We start from the raw sequence: 25,280 nt of genomic DNA on the forward strand, positions 1-25,280 counted from the left end.
TTCTCCTTCATTGCTTCCCTTTGTTTCTATCACTAATCGATTATACCACGAGAAAGGGGTCTACGATGATACGCGACCACAAGGCGAGGCCGGCCAGCCATTTACCCTTGCGGCAGATGGAAAATTATGCCATGAGTCGGACGCGGCCAACGGATGGCGATATCGCAACCAGGTCACACAGAAGGAGGAGATCTGCATTTGCCCTAACACCTTTGCCCGAACGAATACCGCCAACCTCTTGACCACCATCGCCAACGAGCACGCCGCCTTGCAGGGCAAAAGTCTCGGGCAGATGAAATTCCAAGCTGCGGCGGGCACTCTCCTCCATGAGCTGACTCACCTGGAGGGCATTCTCGGCGATGATGCGACTGGTAGGGCTTCATTTCCCCTTTATGTATTGTTAGGTATCCTTGCCGATAAAACCACACTGACGGTGTCATTGACCTGCAGGAGACTATGGATACACCGAAGTCAACATCCTGAAGCTCGCAGGAACCAGCGCTGCCAAAAGCATGCACAATGCGGGTATGTTGCCTCCCCGACTTACACATCTGGTGTTGCTGACAACTGACACTCTCCCCAAGACACGTTGGCCTATTTCGCAGTGGCCTTGTATTACTCCGAGTGCGACTGGTCCCGGTTTGTTTGTGGTGGTCGCAGTGTCCCCCAGGACTTTCGAAACGACAACGGCGGTTATGATCGGTTTGATTACTAGAATTAGCACTAGTTGGTATTAGTTGTATAGCCACCCTAGTTGTACTGGTTGTAATTACTAGTGCGGCAGTGGGTAAAATGAATTACTTCGCTAGTTCTGACGTGAACTTGAAATCACCCACCCCAGTGTTCATATCGTTGATTATTCGGGCCCACCAACTATCTACCTTTCTTTAAACTTTACTGGGAGTAAAGATTCACGTTTGTCCTCCGTGCATAATGACTGCTTTTAGTCGCCTGCCAGATGAGATCCTTCTGCTCGTGGCACAGCAGCTGGATACTCAGCCGGACATCTATCATCTAGCACAAATCAATAAGCGCTGCTACCGGGTGCTGTATACCTATCTCTGCAACTACAACATCCAGCACCACGGGAGTACGGCCTTGCTTTGGGCCGCACAGCAGGGTAATCTCCCATTGGTAGCCAAGTTGCTGGAGGCCGGGGCGAACATTGTCACCTGGTCACGCAAGGAAGAGGTCTGGAAGGACGCTTTCGGGGAGAGATGGATACGCTTCCCCGGCGAGAATCCGCTGTTAGATGCAGCTCAGGGGAGGCATACCGCAGCTGTCCAGCTCATGCTAGACGAGAAACGACCCAACCAAGTCGCGAGCCCGGATCAGTTGCGGACGCTTCTTCACTGGGCCCTCCGAGCCCACGACAGCCAGCTGGTTGATCTAGTGCTCAAGCATCGTCCCCCATTTGACTCGCGCACCTATAGGGACTGGCCGTCTCCTAGGCCAGACAATTGGCCTTCCGCGCTCAACGTGGCCCTTGAGGCAGGATATTACTCTATTGTGCCCCGCCTGGTTGAGCTGGGCGCAAAGCCCGGTCCGTATCGACGTCGGCCGTGTCCGATTGAGCAAGCGATCTGTCGCGATCAGCCACAGCTTGTGGAGCTTTTCCTCGCGCACGGTTGGATGCCGCACCGGGATCACGGCATATGCTATATCGCCGATACGAATAATACTGCTATGCTTCAGATTCTGCTTAATCATAGCCTGAATCTCCGTTTCTATGGTACCACTGCTCTTTTTGTGGCAATTTATGCCGGACACTATGAATTCGTGCAGATGCTTCTTGATCATGGGGTGGACACGAGACTGGGGTGTCTCTTTGAGACTACGGACGGCACCCCTCTGATGAACGGGTATACCCCAATTGGCTTTGCCATCAAGTGGAGGCGTCTGGAGATTCTGCGTCTATTGCTTGACCGAGGGACTCACGCGGACCGGGGCGATCTTGAGATGGCCAGAGACTATGGTTTCGAGGAGGCGGTGGACCTGCTTCAAGCCTTCGAGGGATCAGCCCCGCAGCCTTTCAACACTGTTTTTGAGGAAGTGGAGGGCCTACTGTTCGAAACTCCAATTGAAATAGCGGAAGCAGATACTGTTTTACCCGAGCGTGTTGAACTTCTTGTTTTGGATGTGCCGGGTGGCGTGACTGATGCTTCGGACATATGGTCGGGGATGCCCAGGTATGTGCTGCGACCTCTGGAGGGGGCATCATCCGGCGAAAGATAGCACAGAGTGATAGTCAGTCTAGAATCAACCACTATCTCCCATTACGTGAGGTAATGGAGAAAAATACATACCTGGGCCGAATGATAACAATCGCCTAGCTATCTTGGCGCGGTCAATGAACAATGTCTATTGTTATTCCGCTGCCGAGCAGTCCAGGAAATGATACACTAAATTATATATCAATCTTACCACTATTGTATTGTCGGTGACAAGCTTACGCAGGGGCTGCATTTTAGGGCAAGACCGGATGCGGGGCAGCCACGGCCTAGTCAAGGCTCTTCGCTTCGACATTCGATACTCTAAAAAGTCCGAACAGACGATGTAACCGTGCAATTCAAGATAATCTGCCGGTTGATCCGGATACTGCACGGGTGGTGACTGCATGCCATAAGCATGGGTAAACTCCAGACTTCCGCCGTGGTCCCGCCCATCCATGTCTGACAGGGAGAACTCATCTCGACTATAAATATGGCCATGAGGTGCGCTTACTGAGTGACAACCAGGCAGCTTCAACCCTTCTTCGGTACTCATCCTCATTGAAAATGTTGTCCTCTGGGCTCCTGCCATTCCTCGCGATCCTGGGCCTAACCGATGCGGCTGCCATTGGAAAGCGATTCACAAACGGCGACTTCGCCACTGGCGAATCCGACCCCAATGTGACCAGTGCCTGTACATACTGGGCAAATTCCATCAAGTCCACCGACACGTGTGCGGCCCTGGAGAACTATTACGGGATTACCGTCGCGCAGTTGGCCTCATGGGTAGGTTCTTCCATCTGCAGTGTTCCTCGATCGTTGGCTCTCTCAGCTGACAATTATAGAATCCGTCACTATCCACCACGGCCTGTACGTTAATTGAGGGATGGAGCTACTGCGTCGAGGCACCTCCAGGCGCTGGAACTGCTCTCACCACTACCACCACCAGCACCAGCACCACTACCACCAGCAAGACCAGTACCAGCACCACATCCGCCACGACAACGGCGACAACTAGCTCCCCCGGAAAGCCGTCTCCAACGCAGGCGGGCCTAGCGGCTAACTGTGATGCCTTCTACTATGTGCAAAAGGATGACTCATGTTGGGCAATCTCGAACTCCTATGGCAATTTCACCCTGGATCAGTTCTACGACTGGAACCCGTGAGTGGCATCAGCAGGGACCCGTTGACCATACTAGAAAACACATACTAATGTATGGATCATGTGCATTTAGGGCAGTGAAGACGGACTGCTCCGGCCTGCAACCTGGCTATTATGTCTGTGTGGGCGTGGCTGGCGCCGGCACTCCTGCCACTACGACGACATCCATCGCCGCCACTACCACTACCGCATCGTCGACAACGTCAACAGGCTCTTATCAGCCCCAGCAGACAGGTATCGCGTCTAATTGTGAGACATTCCCCAAGACGCACGTGATGCATTGTCATTTCTCTTGGCCTCTAACCTCCATCCAGGTGCAAGTTACTACTTCGTTGAATCCGGAGACACCTGCGCCAAGATCGCCACGGCCAAGGGGATCAGCCTCAGCGACTTCTACGCCTGGAACCCAGCGGTAGGCTCGGCCTGCAGTACCCTGAAAGCAGGTTATTGGGTGTGTGTCGGTATCAAAAGTATGTACGCCCACCACCTTTGACAAGCAAAGCATTAACCCTCCACCACAGAAACGCCAACCACCACCACAACCACCGCCGGGGCAGCCCCCTCGACAACAGCCTCCGGTCCTTCACCCACCCAATCCGGGCTCGTTTCCGACTGCACCACCTACTACCAAGCCCAATCCGGTGACTCGTGCTGGTCCATCACCCAGAAGTACAGCTACCTGAGTACCGCGCTGTTCGAGCAGTGGAACCCGGCCGTTGGCACCAGCTGCAGCAACCTGCAGGTCGGCTTCTACTACTGCGTGGCCACCAAGAACCAGGCCCCCATGCCGAACACGATCGGGACGTGCAGCAAGTGGCACCTCGTGGCCAGCGGCGACAGCTGTTGGGCCATCGAGCAGGAGTATTCCATCACCGCTGCCCAGTTTGGCAAGTGGAATCCGTCCGTGGGCGCGAGCTGCTCGACCTTGTGGCTGGGGTATTGGGTTTGTGTTGGGGTATAGTTTCCTTACTTCAAGCTAATGAGTTGGCGACTAAAGACTGCGCGATCTCTACCTTCTTCTTCGTTCCTGTCTTGAGGGCTTTACGCCCTTGGTCTGTGTGATAAGTTAGGATGGTGGGGTTGATCGACATTGTTTTAAAGGGGGGTGGTTGACAACGAGTCGGAAGTTGTGTTATGTTCTATTGTACTTAGCTTTCAGTCACCTCGTGATTCATTAATAATGTATTATTTTTTGCCTTGCCCCAGACAAGAACTGAAGTCACCCTGCAGGCCTCGAAAATATCTGGCAATAGATATCAGTTTAGCATCACAGCGATATACTTTTGGTCAATCGCTCAGTATACCCCGTCAAGCACATTATTGGAGCCCGTCATAGCTCATTAAGTATCCAGACAGATACGTCAGACCGAGCTTTGTGGCCGTCAATGTAAGGGTGGCTCGGAAAGGGATCGATTGACTGAGGGGCGGCTGATGGGCGAGGAAATGTATGCATTCATAAAAAATTGACTGACAACCCCTTACTTGCAATTGCCCAGTGCAGTTATGATTTCATGACCATGAACTTAACCGACCGCTTCATCCCCCGGCTGTCTCTATCGCTCTTGGTGCACCGTTTTCTCCTCTGTTTGTGTTTCTCTGGAGATAGAAGCCCTTTACTGGTACTCCGCCGTGCCCTGGTACTTTGCCAAAGACCAATTACTCAGCTCTACACGAACGAGCAATGACAGCGAACGAGAACATCTTCAAAGAGCTGGCAGCAACGGATGGCTTGTTCCTCATGCTCTGTATTGCGGTCACGATAGGTGCGGGCTGGCTAATATTGAGGCCATCGTCGACGCGAGCATTACCGCCGCTCCCTCTGCAACCCCTTCCGTTCATAGGCAACCTCCATCAACTACGCGGTAACAACGGGGTTAAAGAGTCTTTGGCCTGGCATCAAAGATGCGGCCCCCTGCTTACCTTGAAGCCCGGGCGTCGTACAGTCATTCTGATCGGAGACCGAGATATCGCGAACGCCCTCCTCAGCAAGCGAGGCCGCATCTACAGCTCCCGCCCGCATCTGACGATGGCCCTGGACGTGATGTCGAAAGGGGACCACACGGTATTCCTCCCGTATGGGCCCAAATGGAAGGCGCACAGTCGCCTCCACGTGGCATTTATCGGACACCGAGTCGTCAAGCATTATCGTAGAATCCAGGAGCTGGAAAGCCTCAAAATGCTGCAAGAGCTGCTCGCCGGAGTGGACGCCGTGGAGGCCTTCCCACGCTTCCAGACCAGTCTGATCAATACGCTCGCCTTCGGCGCTCCAGTCACGACAATGCGATCGACGCAGATGCGGGAGGTCCAGGAGCTCTCCAAGGCGTTCATCGATGCCAGCGCCACGGGGTCGTGGTGGGTCGACTCCTTCCCTGCTCTCCGGTGCTTGCCCTCGTGGCTGGCGCCCTGGAAGCGGTTCGGCGAGCAGATCCATGCGAAATTCGTCCGAATCACTGGGACCAGCATTGCCGCCGCTCGGAATACCCAGTCGTGGAACTGGGTGAAGTATACGGACCGGCTCAAGGGAATCGGCCCGATCACCGACCACGAATTGTGTTTTGTGTTCGGCAGTCTCTACCAGGCTGGCGTGGACATCGTCACGCTCTACCTGCAGAGTTTCCTGGTCGCCTGGATTACTCACCCGGGGCCTGTCCTCATCGCGCAGAGAGAGCTCGACCGAGTCGTTGGGCCAGCTCGACTCCCGAGCTTCAGTGACGTGGCTAAGCTGACGTATTGCGAGGCCTTTGTCAAAGAGGTGTTGCGGTGGCGTCCACTGGCAAGTTGGGCGATGCCGCATTGTCTAACGGAGGAGGATACATTCATGGGCTACCGCTTCCCCAAGGGCACGATGTTCATCGCCAACCAATACGCCATGGACATGGATCGTGAGACGTGGGAGGATCCGGAGTGCTTTCGCCCGGAACGCTGGCTGAATCATCCGTCGCGTAACCCAGCGTCATTCGGGTTTGGACGTCGCATGTGCCCAGGTAGCCATCTCGTGATGGAATCCCTGTCGATTATCATCCCGCGGATGCTCTGGGCTCTCACCATGAAAGGACATGCTCGTGGAGAGAGAGGGGAAGAGGTTGATTCAAACCTGTGCAATTTCCGGCAAGAGGGCCCGGTTCTCATCCCGCCGTCTTTCGAGCCTGAAATCTGGATTAGAGATGAGCACCGCCAGAGAGTTTTAGACTTGACTATGGAAGCTACGGAGAAAGATGTCGACGTCTTACTCCGGCGAATCGGTAAGGAGTTCAACCCATAGGAGGGATGGTCTCATGTACAATAATCCCAATTTGGTCAATGCACCTATGAATCATGTAGACAGCTAGTGGTATCTTATTTCTCTTTCTTATATTCTGAATTATGCGATGAAAAAGCGGCAATCCCGAAGCATCAGAGAAATAGTGAGATTAGCCAGACCATTTGTGATAAAGCCGGCCGTTGATGGCTTGCAGCTTCTCCGGAAATAAGTTTCGAATACCCAAGTGACTATTCAGATAAATCCAGGTAGTCCCAGCTTGAGGAAGATAGACGGCCAGGTCATTCCAAAGCTCACAGCCCCTTGAACGATGATAACCAAGATCAGCAGAGAGGTCACGGACCGTGAGGCGGAACTCTTATCGGGTAGCTTTGGAGGATTCTGGATTTGAACCATCTTTCTATACCTTTGAATCGCCTCAATAGCCAATGCAGTGGTCAAGCCCTTATTCCCGATGTTCACGCCTGATGACCCGTAGCGATAGATCCAACCCTCGTCCCATGCGCCATCCTCGCATTGCATGGCGAGAAGGCTTTCGTAATCACGTTGGATCCCGGTCGCAATGCCAAGAGCACAACAGGCAAGCAGTCGCATGGCCAGTGCCAGGGCATCGCCCTGCGTTCCAAGTCTCTCTTGCACGCGCTGTTTCAGGAGTTGCTGGATAGTAACCAGGTCTGGTGCCGTTGGGTGAGAAGCGCACAGGCCGCTGAGGAAATACAGGAAGGTCTCAGCAGTTGAGTAGTATCGTGTACCGTTGAGATACGCGCGGTGATACAGAACATTTGTCACCCAGTTGCGGGTTTGCGATACCTGGTGGCCTCTGCCATGACGATAGAAAAGCTTGAGCATGTTCACGCTCGCCACAGGATCCACGCGCGGCCGTGTCTCGTCGAAGTAGACCTTCAGGTTTGGGACAGTTAGTGCGTCGACCTTGGCTTTACTTCGTCGGTGGCCACCGGCGTACCGTACCTGCAGGATTTCTTCTTCATTGACTGTTGCCAGCATCTTATCGAGAATGGTGTGGATAACCAACCCGGGAGGTGGACCCACAACGCTCATGGCAAGCGAAGTCGTATCAAGGTCGTCGGGGAAGGTTTCCGTCGTCAAACGAGCTCCATCTACAATACAGGGTAGCAATATTCAGCTTTCGCACTGTGACAGCTCCACCTACCAATAAAGAAGTTCCATGTCTGCTTGCCAGGTTCCAAGTCCACGAGGTCACTAGGAAGAAAACTCAGTATCCTATGCCCAAGGGCTGGGCTGTACGCACCGTCGACGTGTGGAGCTCAGGATCAACAGCTGCGCGAAGTTCTCCCTGATGGTCACGCCAGTATTGGTGACACTGAGCAGACGGCCTCGATGCGACTCAAGGAAACTCCAGCCACGAGAGACTGGATCACCGAGAAGATTGCACAGGGCCTGTCTGGTTTCGTGTTCGCTCCGGTGAAGGATGGCTCTGATGCCCATCGACTCAGCCGCAACCACGTTGTCGATTTGGTCATCAACAAAAATCAGCCTCTGCGGTACTATGTTGAGCGTCTCGATCACGTGTTGATAAATGGCGATGTCTGGCTTACGCGCGCCGATTTCGGACGAGGTGAAGATGCGGTCAAAGAGATCCCAGTCAGCCTGCTTCTTACGTAGCGCAGCAAATACCGGGGGAGGTGTATTGGAAAGAGCGACCACTTGAAGTCCCGGGGTGGTTTTCTTCATGGCTCGCAGAAACCGACTGAAAGATACCTCTTCTTGCAAGGAATTGGACGCTTGTGCAAATACCTCTGCCAAATCGGACTCGGACACGGCAAAGCGCTTGGCGAGTCGACTATAACACTCTGCCTCCGAGTAGCAACCACGTTCGTAGTCATGCCAGATCTTTGTGGTCAGCATCTGTTTGAAAGACTTTCGGGAGATCTTGCATTTCTCTGGAGCCGTCCAGGTGAAAAGAACCTGGCCCAAGTCGACTATGACAGCTTCGAATGAAGACATTTTCATGTGGAGGCTGTCTTGAAAGAGAATGGTAACCCTTAGACGTAAATTGGCTCAGCTCAGCGCAGCTCTTTAGTCATTTGATATGGGAGACTGCCCAAGGTAACTGTTGTAAGATAAGTTCATCTGTATTGTCAGAGTAAACAAGAAGCAACTACCAGTAGATCTATACCTCCTTTACACTTTTCCTGACGATTGATCTCCTGACCGCAGATCTTCTCGCGTAATGCGAAGCTTGTCATACGTTATCGTGAACCCCATGAACTGTGGGCAGAGGAATGTAAGCTGGCTAGATGCAAGACGTCTGCACAATGCAAGGGCAGTGCAGGGATAAATTATGTCCTAAGCGTCGTTGTCACTGTCAAACTTTCTATCACCTCAGCTTTCTTCCTGATTTGCTGTACAGTACACCAAAAGCCAGCTTTTGAGGGATGAGAATCTTGCCCCCGCCCAACGCGAGAATCTTTAGCCCTGGTTCCGAGCTGCCAATCGTCGGTCCCAGGCTATAGAGCTATAGTGTTCCCGCATGGTAGAGGAAAACGGCGCATGGTCATGTATACGAAGACAAGACCATGCGGTGCAAGGGGTGTCTATGAGGTATGTGACTATCACTGTTGTTGCCCAAGTAGGCTCACCGCTCGCCTCGATCTTGATAAACTCTGTACTCAGCAACCTGTGCACCCCTTGAGCCTGTTCAGAGGCGAAAAGGCCCATCTTTCAGCCTTGCCGCAAACGTTGTCCGACCCATGTTGTACCTTTGGTCGGCTCTCTTACTGCCATATCACTAGGAACCGTTTTGCTGCCATCGTACTCAAATCAACCTGGTCAATTCATCATGATAACTGGGTCCGCCGTACTCTGGCTTGTGGTATGTGCCCGGACAAGCGATTCTGCTGCTTAGTGGGGAATATACGAAGTAACCCTCATTAGGTGGCAATAATTCTCGCACGTGCTATATATCGAACATTCCTCCATCCCCTGAGTCACTATCCAGGGCCGAAACTAGCGGCGATAAGCAATCTTCCCTACGTTACCTGGTGGCTATCAGGAAACTTGCACCTCCGTCTCCGAGAGCTCCATGACAAGTATGGTGAGGTGGTACGCATCCGCCCCGATGCACTGACATATAGCTGCCCTCAGGCCTGGCAAGATATCTACGGTCACCGACGACAAGGAGACCCAGTGTTCATTCGAGACCCGGAATATCACTCCTCAGCATCCCAGGGTGCCGCTGCGCACATGATCAATGCCCAAGAAACGGATCATGCCCGACAAAAGCGTCTTCTTTCCCATGCCTTCTCCGAGAGGTCGCTACGGGAACAGGAATCGCTGATCACGTCGCATATCGATCTCTTCATCCAGCGGCTGGGCGCTTATGCTGATACGGGCACCAAAGCCAATATCAAGGAGTGGCTCAACTTCCTCACGTTTGACATCATTGGCGACCTGGCTTTTGGCGAACCGTTCGGATGTCTGAAGAGCTCGGAATGTCATCCCTGGGTGTCCATGATCTTCAAGAGTATCAAGACCGGAGCATTCCTTCGCACCCTCTCAGTGTATCCAGCTCTTGCTTTTGTCATACGAAAGCTGATGCCAGCGAGCCTGGTGCGGCAACGCGTGCAGCACTATCAGCTTGGAAAGGAGACACTGAACAAGCGGTTGAGACAAAAGACTGACAGACCCGATTTCGTCACATATATCCTAAGGTATAACGACGAGAGGGGAATGCGGCTGCCCGAGATCGAGGCGAACGCTACACTGATTATCCAGGCCGGCAGCGAAACAACGGCAACTGCACTGTCGGCGTCTATCTTCTACCTCCAGAAGCATCCTGCATGGTGGGAGAAGACGGTCCACGAAGTGCGAGAGGAGTTCACTGCCAGCGATGAAATCGGATTTCTTACCACGAGCAAACTGCCCTGCCTCAACGCAGTACTCGAGGAAAGTATCCGCTTGTTCCCGCCTGCACCCTCCATAAATCCTCGACTGGTTCCTGAGGGAGGAGGTGTAATCAATGGGAGCTTTGTGCCTGGCGGGGTAAGTCAAAAACTGACTCTCTCCCCTTGTTTGTCTACTTCTCCACGAATCGGGGATTGACCGATCGGTGTCAGGTTTCTGTTTCCGTGCCACATTATGCCACTTATCGCAGCGCGCGGAATTTTGCTTTCCCGGATTGTTTTCTTCCTGAACGATGGCTTGGAGCCGCTCAGTACAGCGAAGACAGGCGAGAAGCATTCCAGCCTTTCTCATTTGGGCCGAAGGCGTGCATCGGAAGGAAGTGAGTCCCAGTTCTTTGAACCTGACCGAGGTTCCCTGCCTGTTCGCGCGTACTCTGCTAATGATGTGCGTAATAGTCTTGCGTACGCGGAGATGCGCACCGTTCTAGCCAAGCTGTTATGGCACTTTGATCTAACTATGGACGAGAAATGTAGTCGTTGGGATGAATCGAGGACTTATGTGGTGTGGGATAAACCGGATCTCTGGCTGCGCCTCAGGAGGGCTAACAAAGATGGAAAAAGCCCGTCATCGTGATCTAAAGCAAACCCAATTCATGCGAATGACGCTGTAAGGAAACCGATTTTAGACCGTCGATTGCCTACTGTACTTCTCGATGTAGCCGGGCGACATCGTGCAGGCCACGCCCACCGCTAATAAGGCTCTTATGAGGGAATGATCCACAGCTCGTCCTGGATACAATTCCGATCCTTCCGAGTTTATTGTGTTCCTCGCCATGATTTTGCGCATAGCAGGTCTCACCGCATGTATGAAGCTGACTGTCACTGACTCCTTGCCGCTCACTATCACTCGCCTGAGCCGCCCTTCTGGTATGCAGAAGTAAGGAGATGATGCGCATATCAAGTGAGACCCTGAATCTATGTACATATCATACAAGAAATAGTTCTAACCGGGTGGAGAAGCCCTGAGAACGCAAGCAGTAGTGGGTCAGTGGCACGTTATCTGCCCCAGCCCTCGAGCTCAAGTCTACAACTTTCTCTGCGGTAAAACATGAAGATCGTTTGGTGAATACAATTATTGTACACAGTGACTATGAAGACCAGCGGGCCTGGATCGTAGAATCTGACTGCATATTCTCTTTCTTTTAAGGATACCTTCTAGTTATCACCTGTACTCATATGATATCTTCATTCCATAGCCAACATACCAGTCACCGTTCAGCTCGAGGCAGAGACCGCTACCATGCAGTACTTCGAAAGTCCTGTATTCAGCTTCTCTGCTGATACTTTTTCTTGGACAGAACGATCTCTCACAATTGGCCTGCTGGGCATAGCCGTCTTTACGGTTCTTCGTTTCACCTACAGCCCGAACAGAATCCCCCTTATTAATACTCGGAAGCTGCTGGAAATCGGCTACAGCAATGCAATTCAGCGGTTTCTTGTTGACGGCCCAAACTTGGTCAAGAATGGCCTCAGAAAGGTCCTGCTCCCTCTTCCTATATCACCCCCTCCATGTTCCCCAATGCGAGACTGACATTGGGTAACCAGTTCCAAGTCTTCCGTATCCTTACCAATGATGGATATCAAGTGGTGCTCGCGCCAGAGTTTGCGAAGGAGGTTCGCAACAGCTCCGCCTTTAGCCTGAGCAGCTCTATCGCCCGCCGCTTCCACGCTGATATCAAGGGATTTGAGCCATTTGACGTCATGACGGGCTATGATAGATTTTTTGCTGAGCTGATCCGCGCGAAACTGACCCCAGACCTTGGTAATCCATTTATTTCCTCGTACTATATGGCTCTCTTGAGCAGGTACTGATATCTTCTCCCCCGTTGCTCTAGAAAGCATGTTTCGGCCTATATCCGACGAAACTGCAATGGTGCTGGATCAAGAGTGGACGAACAATTCAGGTAAACTCGCATGGATCCAGCCAATACACGGACTTCGTGCAGGGAGTGTCACTAACCTGGAGACGAATCGCATAGAATGGCATAGCTTCAAGTGTCTCAAACCTTCGATCCTGGCCATCACTGCTCAGCTATCTTCAAGGGTATTCCTTGGCGAGCCTCTATGTCGCGATCCCAATTGGGTACGGATTACGATGGTATACACGGTGGATTCACACAAAGCATCACAGGCCTTGCGAAGGTGGCCTGCAGCCCTGCGGCCGATAATTGCACGGCTCCTACCTTCCTCTCGCAAGATACGGGCCCAGATCGAGACCGCACGCCAGATTATCGAGTCAACCTTAGCAGAGCGACGGCGATGCAAGCAGGCGGCCAAAGAGAATGGGCTGAGTGCCCCTCAGTACAACGATGCCCTGGAGTGGGTAGAAGAACTCGGTCAGGAGAAATGCCCCCATCACCCTGTCATGGCGCAACTGGCGCTTGCCATCGCTGGGATTCACAATACAGCCGAAACGCTCACACAGCTTCTATATGATATCTACCAACGGAAGGACTTGGCCGATGCACTCAGAGAAGAGGCCGCAACGGTGATTGCAAGAGCAGGCTTGACAGTATCTGGACTCAATCAACTGGAACTGATGGACAGTACGATGAAAGAGAGTATGCGACTCAAACCGCCCATGATCGGTGAGTTTTCTTATGCTTCGTTGCCCACTCCCCCGACAAGAATAACTCTCTGCTAGCTGCCATGCAACGGATCACTCACTCAAATGTCACCCTCTCCGACGGCACCAGGATTGACAAAGACAGCTCCGTGATTGTGTCAGCCACACGCATGTGGGACCCAAAGGTTTACGCCAATCCAGAGACCTTTGATGCGTATAGATCTCTGAGGGCGAAACAAGCTTCAGGTAATCACCGGAACTCACAGGCAGTGACACCGACTCCGGAGCATCTGGTGTGGGGGCTTGGCAAGTATGCTTGCCCTGGTCGGTTCTTCGCTGTGGCAGAGATCAAGATCATCTTGCTGCACATCCTCCTGGATTATGATCTGAAGGTGGCGGATGGTGCTTGCACATCTCCTGTCAGTTCCGGGTTTTCCTTCCGGTCGAATCCAAATGTGGAGATGTTTGTCCGGCGGCGACGCGAGGGGCCCAGTTCGCTTGCTACTTGATGCGAATAGTATAGAGAAGACGAGTAGACTAGACCAACCCCTTACTATGAGAGACTGCTATACTCAGTGCCGATACCCCCATACTCCTCTCGACCAATCAGGGGCCCGCGAATGCGGCGGAAGCGATCCGAGGCTCGGGCGGAAGTCTTCCGTTCCGTCGCGGGGCAAGTCCGATCCGTTCATCTCTCCATTTAATTAATATGTCAATCTTCCATTGAATCAACCTCAACCTTTCTAATTACTTCAACACACACTCTAACACTCTCTAAAGGGACACCATACTACGGTGCGATCTACTCCATCCACACCAGCCCACTAAAATGGCCGACCCCACTCCAGCCCAGACACCCGCCCCACCCCTCCGCCAAATCCCGCACACCACACTCTCGGCCTTCGTGCAGCGCGTGCTGGAAGGCAACGGTGTCTCAGCAGCCGACGCAACCATCATCGCAAACTGCCTCATCCAAGCAGACCTGCGCGGGGTGGATACACACGGCAGCAACCGGATCCCGTCGTACATGGCGCGTATCCGACAGGGAGTCCTCGACGCCAACGCAACCCCCACGCTGCAGCAAGTCACGCCAGTGGTCGCCCAAGTAGACGGGCACAACGCCTTCGGCTTCGTAGCCGCACACCTGGCAATGGAGCGCGCGATTGGGATGGCGCGCGAATTTGGCATCGGGATGGTGTCCGTGAAACACAGCAACCACTTCGGCATGTCGGCGTGGCTGGTGCAGCAGGCCGTCGACGCCGGTATGTTGTCGCTGGTCTTCACGAACTCGTCCCCTGCGCTGCCGGCGTGGGGCGGCCGCGAGAAACTCATGGGTGTCTCGCCCATCGCGTGCGGTGCGCCTGCTGGCGTCGCGCCGCCGTTTATTCTGGACATGGCGCCTTCGGTTGCCGCGCGGGGCAAGATCTATAAGGCGCTGAGGCGTGGGGAGAGGATTCCTGAGGACTGGGCGCTCGATGCTGAGGGGAAGCGCACTACTGATCCGGAACAAGCGCTGCAGGGGACTATGCTCCCTATGGGTGGGCCGAAGGGGTCCGCCCTTGCTATCATGATGGATGTGTTCTCTGGTGTGTTGTCGGGTAGTGCGTTCGCTGGCGGTGTGACGAATCCGTATGATCCTAGTAAACCGGCTGATGTTGGCCATTTCTTAATTGCGATTAAGCCGGATTTGTTTATGGGACTAGAGGACTTCAAGGAACGCATGGATTACTTGTATCAACGGGTCGTCGGCTGCGAGAAGATGGATGGCGTCGACAGGATCTATTATCCCGGTGAGATAGAGTTGCTGTGTAAGGAGAAGAGGGAGAAAGAGGGCATTCCTCTGGCGGAGGCGGAGATTTCGGCCTTGAATCGCGAGGCGGAGTTGGTTGGCGTCGAGCCGTTGGTTTAGTGGGAGGATTGTTGGAGTGTTGAATGAAGGTGTTGGGGTGAAATGTTGTAGATGGGTTTTCTAGTTTGGGAGGTGGGAAAAGGGTTTTCTATACACTATAGAGTACAATGGATTTATGCTAAGGCCCTTATCACTGCGCAATGCACTATACACTCGACCACCACTACCTTACGCATTCGACGGCGCCACCGACCGCATACTGATACTAATAACCTCCTTCTCCGACTCGGTCACATTTCACAGCAGCGCATACTCGCCGTCATCCGAGGAGCTTTTCTTCACTGAGAACAACGAGGTATACTCGCCCGACTCATCCTCCACCAGCAGGGAATTCCCGTACCAGACAAACCGGCTGGTCACCTGGTCAGCGCCGGCGTCCGCGGTAAGCCCGACTTGCTTGGACGTTGCGGACGAGCTTGGCACGTACAGCAGCTGGTTGGCGAGGCTGCCGCTATCTCCAGTGGTGTGGTTGTCGTTCGGAGGGTTGCCGAGCAGGCCGTTGGAGTCTTCCTTGGTGACTGAATGGGTTAGAGTGGCTGAGTGAGTGGCACACAGGTCACGCGTGAGACATCGGTCGCATTGGACGGTATGCTGGCGCTCACGACGGCTTTGCCTGTAGTAGAGAAAGTGTTAGTGAGTTGGTCTATAGTAAAGTGCGGAGTGCTACCGTCAGCGTAGTAGAGAGCCAGGCCACCCAGACTGTCCCCGTATGCGTACAGGCTGAAAGACTCGGCTGCAGCGAGTTGTGCTAGCGCTGGGAGGAGGAATGCGGAAAAGGAAGGTGTCGATAGCTTCATGATGTGTTGCTTGGAAGAAAGTTTTTTCTGGCATTTCGTGCAAAAAGATGTGCTTAGGCTGTTATGCTGGAGTGGTTGTCATGCTGGTGTCGCAGAAACCGTCAAGTTATAGCATCTGGGGACCCTCGTCTCTGGTTTCAATACACGGCAAGCTGCATTCGATCAAGGTCTAACTCCAGTCAGCCCTAGCAGCAGTGGGAAGCCAGCCAACGTACACAGGTATACTTGCAAGCAAGTCTGGTGGAGTCGCTCCGGCGGCAGTTGTGCTTCGCTGACGTTGACACGGCAGCCGACCCTCAGATCCCACGTCCCTGCTAGTACAATCGCTCATCTTCTATTGAGAGTTCATGTTCGATCGAGCCCAGTTCTTGCAGGGATGTTCCACCGCGGCTCCCGTTAGTTCTTGGTCCAGCAGACCGGGGGGTGGACTCAAAGCCTGGACGTCGTGGCCCAGATACCCACTTCACGAGACCTTTGCCTGAAAACGGATGAAGCCATAAGCCTCAAGGCTCTATCAGCATGGATATCACGGCTCTATTTGACTGTCGAATTATTTTCGGATATATACCGCAGACTAACAACACCTCAGCCCGCTCACGATCCTGCAATATGTGCCCTGACTACGTTGACTGCGATGCGTCAACCATCCATCGGTCAAATCCCGGTCCGAACCTGTTCAATAAATGGCAGGAGCTACGGATTTCCAAGTCCGAAGTTCTTGGTGGCACCGTAGTGCTTGGTCTGTCGACGAGTCGTGCCCTATTTGCAGCAGGGCCTGGTGTTTCAATCCCACGAAAGTATAAATGGCTCAGCTTGTCATAGTTGATCGGTATTGAGATGTGACGAAGTTCATATCATTCTTTTGTTTTTATTCTCTAGTCCCTCGTTGTATTCTGATCTATAATGAGGGTGGCATTGGTGTCAAGTCTGACTTTATTGGTGGTTGTGACTGCAGCCACGGTCATTCCTTCACTTTCATTGCACAATCAGACCGCAACTGCATCTTTCAACTCTCTCTTACCCTCATCCACTGCACTCTCTCAAAATTGTCATTGTAACACCCCTCATACACGGCAACAATGGTGCGAGTATGATATTCACACCGACTATGCCACTGAGGCGCCCGACACCGGGGTGACCCGCAAGTATTGGTTCAATCTGGAGCATGTCACTATGGCTCCTGATGGCCACTCTCGATTTGCATTGGCCATCAATGGATCGATCCCCGGTCCCACTATCGAGGCAGACTGGGGAGACTATGTCGTTGTGCACTTGACCAACAATCTGCCCGACACGGGCAAGAACGGGACGAGCATTCACTTTCACGGCATCCGGCAGAACTACACCAACCCCCCGAACGGCGTCGTGTCCATCACGCAGTGCCTGCTGGCGCCCAACAACACTATGACATACCGGTGGAGGGCGGTGCAGTATGGAAACACCTGGTACCACTCGCACATTGACCTGCAGGCCTGGGAGGGCCTATTCGAGGCATTGTCATACGGGGGCCTGCCAGTGCCAACTACGATGAGGACAAGGGCGTGCTCTTCCTCTCTGACTGGGATATCAACACCGTGGACGAGCTGTACACGACCGCCCAGGAGAATGGGCCCCTATATCTGGACTCGGGACTGATCAACGGGACCAATGTCTATGGCTACGATGACAATGCCAACCAGACGGGGTACCGCTTCAACACCTTCACGGCCAGCATGTCGTATCGACTGCGTCTGATCAACGTCGCCTGCGACACACACTTCAAATTCATGCTTGACAACCACACCATGACCGTGATCGCCAACGACCTGGTCCCCATTCATCCCTACAATACTACCGTGCAGACATCGCCATGCGTAAGTGACTTTCTCCTCCTTCTTGTTAGTGTACAATTAAGCCTGGTCAGACGTTCATCCAGGCCAACGACACGATGCGATCATCTCCGCCGACCAAGGCGCTGTCGCGCAGGCCTTCTGGCTCCGCGCCATCCCGCAGTCCGCCTGCTCGCAGAACCTCAACCCGGACAACATCAAAGGCATCGTGTACTACGGCGACGAGCCACAGATCCCTACCACCGCCCCCTACACCTACACTGACAGCTGCGAGGACGAGAACACGTCCGACTTGCGGCCTGTAGTTACGCCCGACCCCACAGTCTCCACCGTCCCGTTCTACAACACTTCCGAGCCCGTCTCGCTGGCTAAAAACGCGCAGAGCCTGTACCGGTGGAAACTGAACAGCACCTCCGTGCACGTCGACTGGACCGACCCGACCCTGTTAGAAGTGAACCGGGGTCACATCACTTTGCCAACCCCAGCGGCGTGGTAGTCCTCCCCCGCGCCAACGAGTGGGTGTACGTCATCATCGAGACGTCGCTGTCGGTGCCGCATCCGGTCCACCTGCACGGCCATGACTTTTATATTCTCGCTCAGGGGAGTGGGACGTATGACGGTAGCACGACGCCTATTGACAGCTTGGGGATGGATGGGCTGCCTCGGCGTGATACGGCGATGCTGAAGGAGAACGGGCATCTGGTCGTGGCGTTCCGGACGGACAATCCCGGGGCGTGGTTGATGCATTGGCATATTGGCTGGCATACCGAGGAGGGGTTCGAGACGCAGTTTCTGGAGCGGTACAGTGAGGTACAGGGGCTGTTGGACGGGTATAAGGAGGAGCTGAAGGAGAATTGGCAGACTTGAGGGGTTGAGAGGGAGGTGGAGGAGGATGACTCGCGGGTTTGATCTGGGGTGTAGGCTTTCTCTGTTTGATTAATTTAGGTGCATTGAGTACTAGCTGTATTGCATCATTGATAATGACATTGTCATCAATAGGGTAGTAAGCTGACATGCTTATGTTCCAAGCACCACAACAATGTACCCTGCTAATACTACATAGTCCGAACCAAATCTCCAACTTACACATATGCACTTCCTTAACCAGGCATCAAAACAATCAATTCTCAAACTTCAGCCCCCCTTCCTCCCTCACCGCGCCATACACGCCGGCCAAATCCCCCTTCTCGCCCGTCCTCTCCTCCACAGCCCTCAAATACCCATCCGCCAACTCGACCCCGCGCATCCTGGCCCCAACCGAATGCGCCATATCCAAAGCATGCCTAGCATCCTTCCTCACCAGCCCGACCCCAAACAACGGCGCCTCCCTTCTCCAATAATCCCCGGAGCGCATCCGCTCCGAATACGCAACATAAGGGCCAGGAAACACCGCCTCAAAAAACCGATGCAGATTCTCGGCCCCAAGCCCGCACTTCTCCGCGACCACCAGCCCCTCAGCAATAGCCTCCACCATACTAATCACAAAGGTATTCCCCAGGATTTTGAGCTGCGACGCCTTAGCAGGCGCGCAGTCCGCGAACTCGAGATCCGATTTGGCGATCACGCCCGTCGTGTACGGCTTGATTCTTTCGATGACGTCCGCTTCGCCCGCCAGTACGCAGATCACCTGCCCTGCTGCTGCGGCCGCGGGACTGCCGAAGACGGGGCATGCAATGAATTGTGCGCCTGCTTGGTTGAGTTGCTTGCTGATGGTTGTGGTTGTGGACGGATGGACGGTTGAGCAGTCTACGAAGATTTTGTTGTGCAAGCTTAGGTTGGGAGTGGTGACGGCAGCGGTGATGAGGGTGGTAATGGCGGCGTCGTCGCTGAGGCATGTGAAGATTATGTCTGCTTGTGTGAGCGTTGCTTCTAGCGTCGCTGAGACGGTCGTGTTGGGCGTGTTTTGCGCGAAGGTCTGCGCCGTGGTCTGCGTGCGGTTGTGGATGATCAGAGGCTGCGTCTGGGGGCCTTTCGTTGCCAGGTTGGCGGCCATGCCCTTTCTCTGGGTTAGCGGGCGATTCAATGGGAGGAGGTTGGTGCTCTTACGCGGCCCATGTTACCGAGTCCGATCCAGGCGAGCTTGGGAGACATTTTGGTGGTTCTGTGGTCCGGATCTTGTGAGCTGCGTAAGGGTGTAGCTTGCTGGTGGAGAGGATGAGGATATGCTGATGGTGTCGGTCTTCTTATAGTTCGCAGGCAGGCAAGCTTAGAAATCAGGAGTATACTTCCCGGGTGCAGTGGAAATCGGCGGACCCTGCCAAGCTCCAGCGCTGCGGGGACCTAACTGCTTTGGGCTTAGATTCCGCTGCTGCATCCCGGACGGCGGAAACTAGTCCTTTTCGGGGATATGATTTCTAGGGCAAGGTTGGAGTTCCCTCTCGCTTTGTTGTTAATGCCATGCGGATCACGCTAGAATCTTCCAATTCGGCAGTCTGATCATCTTTTGGATCATGATATTGTGTAACAATTCGTTGAGGAGTGATTTCTAAGCATAGGCTTCCGAAAATACACTAACCTTCTAAGGTATGAAATGAGCTCATCACTTTTACAGGCGTCGCCAGTCCCTGAGGTAGTCCGCGCCATCTCAAAGGCCTGAAATTCTCGTCGTTGTTAACTCGGGACTATAACGCGCCGAGACGAGAGATGATCTAGGGCTGAAGTGAAGTAGTGCTCAGGAAAGAGCAGTCACTGACTAGATGAGTCGCTGTTAAGATCTTTCTACTAAGTCTTACCGTTCTATGCGTTCGTGACTCATCTATCTCATCCACTGAGCAATCAAGTGTTGCTTCAATCCACAAACACTATTTCGCCCGCTAAATCCTGCAGCGAAGAAGTGATCAACAAAGTTGCAATGATGAGTTCGTCTCCCATTCCACCCTCGCTTATGTTGTCGAGCTCCAATACAGTTTCTTGGACTAAATGTTACGAAATATTCCATGAATCAGAGAAGTCAAAATATCTGAGTCTCGGTGAGACGCTTATTACTTTGAGCCTGAGTAGTGGTGGGCGGCGATAACACAATCGGCGAGCAAATGGTGCAAGCCAGCCCTGACATGACAACATCCCGCATTTCCTGCCCCTGCCCCCCATCCCATCATCTTGATAGATGGTGCCAGAGCGGTCTTTATTTTTTCTCAGCGAGGCTGGCGTGGTTCTCGTCGCCTTAGCGTTCTCATTGAGCTCTAGCGAAGGCTAATTTGCATTTCCGAGGTAGACAGCCTCCCCTTGATGATTGAGTCGCGGTTAATATGACTGATCGGTTTGGTAGAACACTATCATGCCTAACGATATGAGACGGCGTGCAGCTCGCCATTGCCATCAAGGCCACTAGCGTGTTCTTGTATAGGAGGTTGTCACCAAGGTCTTGCACCATCGCTTCCCTGAAGCACGCATGCATACCCTCGCCTGCACCAGCGGTGCATCCTCACCCAGTCACTACATGCACGGTGGAATATATGAAGCGCGTTATCGTGGCCATGGGTCACATCTCATGCGCTCTTTGTTCTCGAAGGATTGCAGTTATTGCATCAGCAGCTGAACGAGCATGACGACTCCCCATCCGACTCCGTCCCTGGACGGTAAACATCCCCTGGAGGATGTTCAGGCCGCGAGCATCGACAGCCCGGTCGAAGCCAGCGAGGTGACCAAAGACAAGTCGCTGGCGGAACCCGACGACGAGCCGCAGTCTCGGTCGCTGTTGGCCCTATTCCAGAACCGGAAGAAGAAGAAATTTGACCTGGACGCCATCGCGACCACGCGGAGCGTCTTCGACGACTCCAACCTGGCGCGCTTCTACCAGCCGCACTCCGACTACGAGAACCTGCATCGGTTCGATCCCTCGGAGCGATGGACTTACCGCGAGGAAAGAGCCGTGCGCCGCAAGACTGATCTGAAGATCCTGCTATGGATATTTGTCATGTTTTTTGGGCTGAACCTGGATCGAGGCAACCTGGGCAATGCCTCGGCCGACAACCTCCTCCCCGACCTGGGCATCAACACCAACGACTACAACAACGCCCAGAACATGTATCGCATCGGCTTCCTCATCTCGGAGATCCCCTCGCAGATGATCGGAAAGAGACTAGGGCCCGACCGCTGGATCCCCGTGCAGATCATCCTCTGGAGTTTCGCGTCGGGCGGTCAATTCTTCATGCACAATCGCGCAGGCTTCTTCGCCTGTCGCTTTTTCATCGGTCTGTTCATGGGCGGCTTCATCCCCGACGCCATCCTCTACCTGTCGTATTTCTACACGAAGCGGGAGATGCCCATCCGACTGGCGTTCTTCTGGTTCGTTGATTCCATCTCCGGAGTCATCGCTTCGTTCATTGCCTACGGCGTACTGCACATGCGTGGTGTGGATGGACGAGAGGGCTGGCGTTGGCTGTTCCTGATTGAAGCCCTCATCAGCCTTGTTATTGGCGCGCTCAGCTTTCTGTTTCTGGTGCCCGGTCCCACGCAGACCGCGACGTGGTGGAACCCGCGAGGTTACTTCACCGAGCGTGAGGAGAAGATCATCGTGAACCGTGTGCTGCGCGACGACCCGTCCAAGGGCGATATGCACAACCGCGAGGCACTGACCCTGGGCATGCTTTGGAAGAGTCTGAAGGACTACGATCTGTGGCCGATCTATGTGATCGGGGTCCTGTTCGAGATCCCCACGTCGCCGCCCAAGTCCTACCTCAGCCTGTCGCTCAAGGCGATCGGCTTCTCGACCTTCCACACCACGCTGCTCGGCATCCCTGTCACCGTCTTCTCGGCCATCAATCTGCTGCTGGTGACGGAGCTCTCGGAGCGCTGGCGCCAGATCTGCTACGTCGGCATCCTGACCCAGCTGTGGTCGCTGCCGCTGCTGATCGTGCTGTATCGCAGCGCCAGTGTGCTATCGCATTGGGGTCTCTATGCCGTCACCTTCGTGCTGCTGGGCTGGCCCTCGCCCCACGCAGCCCATGTCGGCTGGTGTTCGCGACTTAGTAACGCCGTGCGCACCCGTGCCGTCAGCGCCGCCCTGTACAACATCACAATCCAGCTGTCGGGCATCTCTTCTTCGAATATCTATCGCAACGACGATAAGCCGTACTACCGCCGCGGCGATGGCCAGCTGATTGCCATCAACGTCGCGACCATTGCCGCCTACGTACTGGCCAAGTTCTACTATAACAAGCGGAACCAGTGGAAGCAGGACCGGTGGAAAGTCATGTCCGCCGAGCAGAAGGCAGACTACTTGCAGAATACAAAGGATGAGGGTAATAAGCGCTTGGATTTTCTGTTCGATAGCTAGAGTGACTCGTAGCGAGACTGAGAGTGGGTAGACGATACTACAATGGCGTGTAATGCGTGGTTAGATAGTGGAGCAGAGGGCTGTGCCTCGATTTGGTGTGAATAACTTGATAGTAACCATATAATTTATTGTCAGCTTGAAATAGAATCTCCCCTGGCTCTGCATCTAGCCAGTCATGTCTCGAAACCACGCAGTTGGACTGCCACCAACAACTCCCCTTTCACAACTGAGACATACGCGAAAGCAAGGCATAAGCCCAAGAATAACCAAGTTCCAACTCTAATGCGAAGCTTGCCAACAGCCATCATTCCATGTCTTATCTCGGGCCAACTCCACCGGAAGTGTCTTGAAAAGTGAATTGTATAGCCTCACCCGGTGGCCGAATGACGTGACAGCCATAAGTCCACCAACAGGAAGAAGCACGCTCGCACCCTGACCTGCTCTCGGCTTTTACCGACAATCTAACCTCTTCCTCAAATGAACTGCATAAAGCCGCACCCCGTTGTGAATGACCCTCACAGACCCCTCGATCGCGCCTTTTTCCACCTATAAAGCCGCGAGTGAAGCCCTTAACCGCCACAACAGCGCTGTCGCTATCCCGACCTTTTCTTTTTTCTTTGCGTGTACGACGACACGAACCACCCTCGCAACAATGGGCTCCCTTTCGCAAACCACAGAGGAAACAAACGACCTCATCCTCCCACCACGACCCCCAAATCTCCCACACGCCGAATACCGCACCCCGCGCGGCGCCTCGCCGCTGGAGTCTGTCCGCGCCGCGGGGCTGCAATACCCGAACTACACGCCCTTCAAACTGCCCAACCTGACGACACGCCCCTTCAGCGACAAGGGGTTACAATCCGATCCATCGAAATCGAACCTCCTCTCCGCCGCGAAGGAAGTGGTTCACCTGACGCCGGAGATCGGCACGGAGCTGACAGGGCTGCAACTGACGGCGTTGAGCGACGTGCAGAAGAACGAGCTGGCGCGCGTGGTCGCCGAGCGCGGCGTCGTCTTCTTCCGGGACCAGCACATGGACGTCCATGAGCAGATCGCCTTTGGCGCGTATTTCGGCGACCTGCACATTCACCAGATGGCGGGTATCATCCCGGATCTGCCCTGGGTGCATCCCATCTACAAGGATGAAACGGCGGTCAATGGTCGCAGTCATCAGATTTGGCATTCGGATGTTAGCTATGAGCTTCAGCCGCCTGGGTTGACGCTGTTGAAGATGGATACGCTTCCTAATGCTGGACCCGGCGGGACCGAGGCCGGGGGTGATACCATCTGGGCCAGTGGGTATGCGCTTTATGAGTGTGAGTTTTCCCTGGGGTTGTGTCTTAAATGTGGGGCGGGTGGGCTGACGATCGTAGCGCTGTCGCCGAAATTGCGAGCCTTCCTCGAGACGCTCGAGGCGAAGCATAGCGGCTTGGAGCAGGCGGAGAAGGCCCTGCGCACCGGTGGGTGTCTGCGGCGCGATCCCATCGAGACGATTGTAAGTTGTCCTGTTATGCGATAGTCCCCTGGTGAGTTGCGGGTGACAACTAACGACTGACTGCAGCACCCCGTCGTCCGCACCCATCCGGTCACCGGCTGGAAGACCTTGTACGTCAACGAGAACTTCACCAAGGAGATCGTCGGCCTGGAGAAGCGCGTCGGAGACGCCATCCTCGACGCGCTCTACCGCACTGTCGCCGAGGGGTACGAGTTCCAGGTGCGCTGGAAGTGGACCCATAACGACGTCGCGATCTGGGATAATCGCGCCACATATCATACGGGCATTTTTGATTACTGTGAGTTCGATTGGTCCTGGTCGGAAATTCGAGCGGCGCGCGCGCTAACTTCTTGCCTCTAGTCCCTCATCTGCGGCATGGGCTGCGTGTTGCGCCCCAGGCTGAGACGCCGTATCTCGACCCGAAGTCCAAGACGCGCAAGGAGGCGCTCGCCGGAGAGGAGGGGAGGGCGTAGTTGGCTAGAGTTGGGCTTTGTGGGAAAGTGTGTGAGATGTCTTTAGTAGCGATCGTGGTGTGATCCTAGAGTATCGATCAAGAACAGATTATCCTTCGCTAGATTTCATCCTCGTAATACCCGTCGAACAGCATTGGTCGTTAGAACTCATTAACTTAATACCCGATGTCAATCCCTCAGTAGATAGGCCATGCAGAGCTCATTCGCTTAGAGCGCGCGCGCCGGCCTCCTGCAGGCACCATTGACTGTCGTCCAGCCAATTCGCATAGACAATCTAATTGCAACATGGTAAATTAAACAATGATCACGTCAATCTTCTGCAGTCCCTCGCCATGGTTACCCTTTTCGACCCTTGTCA

At 53.9% G+C, this 25,280-nt stretch overlaps 11 protein-coding genes across 11 annotated transcripts; 9 read left to right on the forward strand and 2 right to left on the reverse strand.

Annotated features, from left to right (window-relative positions):
• Window positions 1-870: 870 nt before the first annotated feature.
• BO97DRAFT_465257 (ankyrin) lies at window positions 871-2,235 on the forward strand (the record flags this gene model as incomplete). Its single annotated transcript, XM_025699533.1, has 1 exon — window positions 871-2,235. The coding sequence occupies exon 1, from the start codon at window positions 934-936 to the stop codon at window positions 2,233-2,235; it is 1,302 nt and encodes a 433-aa protein (XP_025553836.1). The 5' UTR covers window positions 871-933.
• A 102-nt stretch (window positions 2,236-2,337) lies between these two features.
• On the forward strand, window positions 2,338-4,497 carry BO97DRAFT_275234 (putative LysM domain protein). The gene is made up of 5 exons (XM_025691019.1): window positions 2,338-2,996; window positions 3,056-3,372; window positions 3,446-3,621; window positions 3,687-3,842; window positions 3,894-4,497. Exons 1-5 carry the CDS (start codon window positions 2,778-2,780, stop codon window positions 4,331-4,333), a joined length of 1,308 nt encoding a protein of 435 aa, XP_025553837.1. The 5' UTR covers window positions 2,338-2,777; the 3' UTR covers window positions 4,334-4,497.
• Window positions 4,498-5,110: 613 nt separating this feature from the next.
• Window positions 5,111-6,634, forward strand: BO97DRAFT_340350 (cytochrome P450; the record flags this gene model as incomplete). The annotated part of the gene is made up of 1 exon (XM_025691594.1): window positions 5,111-6,634. The coding sequence occupies one exon, from the start codon at window positions 5,111-5,113 to the stop codon at window positions 6,632-6,634; it is 1,524 nt and encodes a 507-aa protein (XP_025553838.1).
• A 2,818-nt stretch (window positions 6,635-9,452) lies between these two features.
• BO97DRAFT_465274 (cytochrome P450) lies at window positions 9,453-11,149 on the forward strand (the record flags this gene model as incomplete). The annotated part of the gene is made up of 4 exons (XM_025699534.1): window positions 9,453-9,485; window positions 9,548-10,654; window positions 10,729-10,895; window positions 10,972-11,149. 4 exons carry the CDS (start codon window positions 9,453-9,455, stop codon window positions 11,147-11,149), a joined length of 1,485 nt encoding a protein of 494 aa, XP_025553839.1.
• Window positions 11,150-11,815: 666 nt separating this feature from the next.
• Window positions 11,816-13,650, forward strand: BO97DRAFT_340005 (cytochrome P450; the record flags this gene model as incomplete). The annotated part of the gene is made up of 5 exons (XM_025691576.1): window positions 11,816-12,052; window positions 12,121-12,337; window positions 12,411-12,479; window positions 12,555-13,163; window positions 13,220-13,650. The coding sequence occupies 5 exons, from the start codon at window positions 11,816-11,818 to the stop codon at window positions 13,648-13,650; spliced, it is 1,563 nt and encodes a 520-aa protein (XP_025553840.1).
• Window positions 13,651-13,874: 224 nt separating this feature from the next.
• On the forward strand, window positions 13,875-15,106 carry BO97DRAFT_275244 (Ldh family oxidoreductase). Its single transcript, XM_025691020.1, has one exon. The coding sequence runs from the start codon at window positions 13,971-13,973 to the stop codon at window positions 15,048-15,050; it is 1,080 nt and encodes a 359-aa protein (XP_025553841.1). The 5' UTR covers window positions 13,875-13,970; the 3' UTR covers window positions 15,051-15,106.
• A 181-nt stretch (window positions 15,107-15,287) lies between these two features.
• On the reverse strand, window positions 15,288-15,847 carry BO97DRAFT_422580 (uncharacterized protein; the record flags this gene model as incomplete). Its single annotated transcript, XM_025696803.1, has 3 exons — window positions 15,288-15,568; window positions 15,604-15,663; window positions 15,718-15,847. 3 exons carry the CDS (start codon window positions 15,845-15,847, stop codon window positions 15,288-15,290), a joined length of 471 nt encoding a protein of 156 aa, XP_025553842.1.
• Window positions 15,848-16,750: 903 nt separating this feature from the next.
• BO97DRAFT_432851 (multicopper oxidase) lies at window positions 16,751-18,543 on the forward strand (the record flags this gene model as incomplete). Its single annotated transcript, XM_025697568.1, has 4 exons — window positions 16,751-17,362; window positions 17,431-17,704; window positions 17,763-18,137; window positions 18,173-18,543. The coding sequence occupies 4 exons, from the start codon at window positions 16,751-16,753 to the stop codon at window positions 18,541-18,543; spliced, it is 1,632 nt and encodes a 543-aa protein (XP_025553843.1).
• Window positions 18,544-18,796: 253 nt separating this feature from the next.
• On the reverse strand, window positions 18,797-19,767 carry BO97DRAFT_422582 (NAD(P)-dependent oxidoreductase; the record flags this gene model as incomplete). Its single annotated transcript, XM_025696804.1, has 2 exons — window positions 18,797-19,672; window positions 19,723-19,767. 2 exons carry the CDS (start codon window positions 19,765-19,767, stop codon window positions 18,797-18,799), a joined length of 921 nt encoding a protein of 306 aa, XP_025553844.1.
• Window positions 19,768-21,220: 1,453 nt separating this feature from the next.
• Window positions 21,221-22,954, forward strand: BO97DRAFT_432853 (putative MFS transporter; the record flags this gene model as incomplete). Its single annotated transcript, XM_025697569.1, has 2 exons — window positions 21,221-21,254; window positions 21,327-22,954. The coding sequence occupies 2 exons, from the start codon at window positions 21,221-21,223 to the stop codon at window positions 22,952-22,954; spliced, it is 1,662 nt and encodes a 553-aa protein (XP_025553845.1).
• Window positions 22,955-23,606: 652 nt separating this feature from the next.
• BO97DRAFT_412499 (TauD/TfdA dioxygenase family protein) lies at window positions 23,607-24,922 on the forward strand (the record flags this gene model as incomplete). The annotated part of the gene is made up of 4 exons (XM_025696239.1): window positions 23,607-24,270; window positions 24,328-24,449; window positions 24,516-24,747; window positions 24,810-24,922. 4 exons carry the CDS (start codon window positions 23,607-23,609, stop codon window positions 24,920-24,922), a joined length of 1,131 nt encoding a protein of 376 aa, XP_025553846.1.
• Window positions 24,923-25,280: the final 358 nt, after the last annotated feature.

The sequence above is a fragment of the Aspergillus homomorphus genome (assembly GCF_003184865.1).
Source record: "Aspergillus homomorphus CBS 101889 unplaced genomic scaffold BO97scaffold_8, whole genome shotgun sequence".
In the NCBI taxonomy this organism is placed as follows: domain Eukaryota; kingdom Fungi; phylum Ascomycota; class Eurotiomycetes; order Eurotiales; family Aspergillaceae; genus Aspergillus; species Aspergillus homomorphus.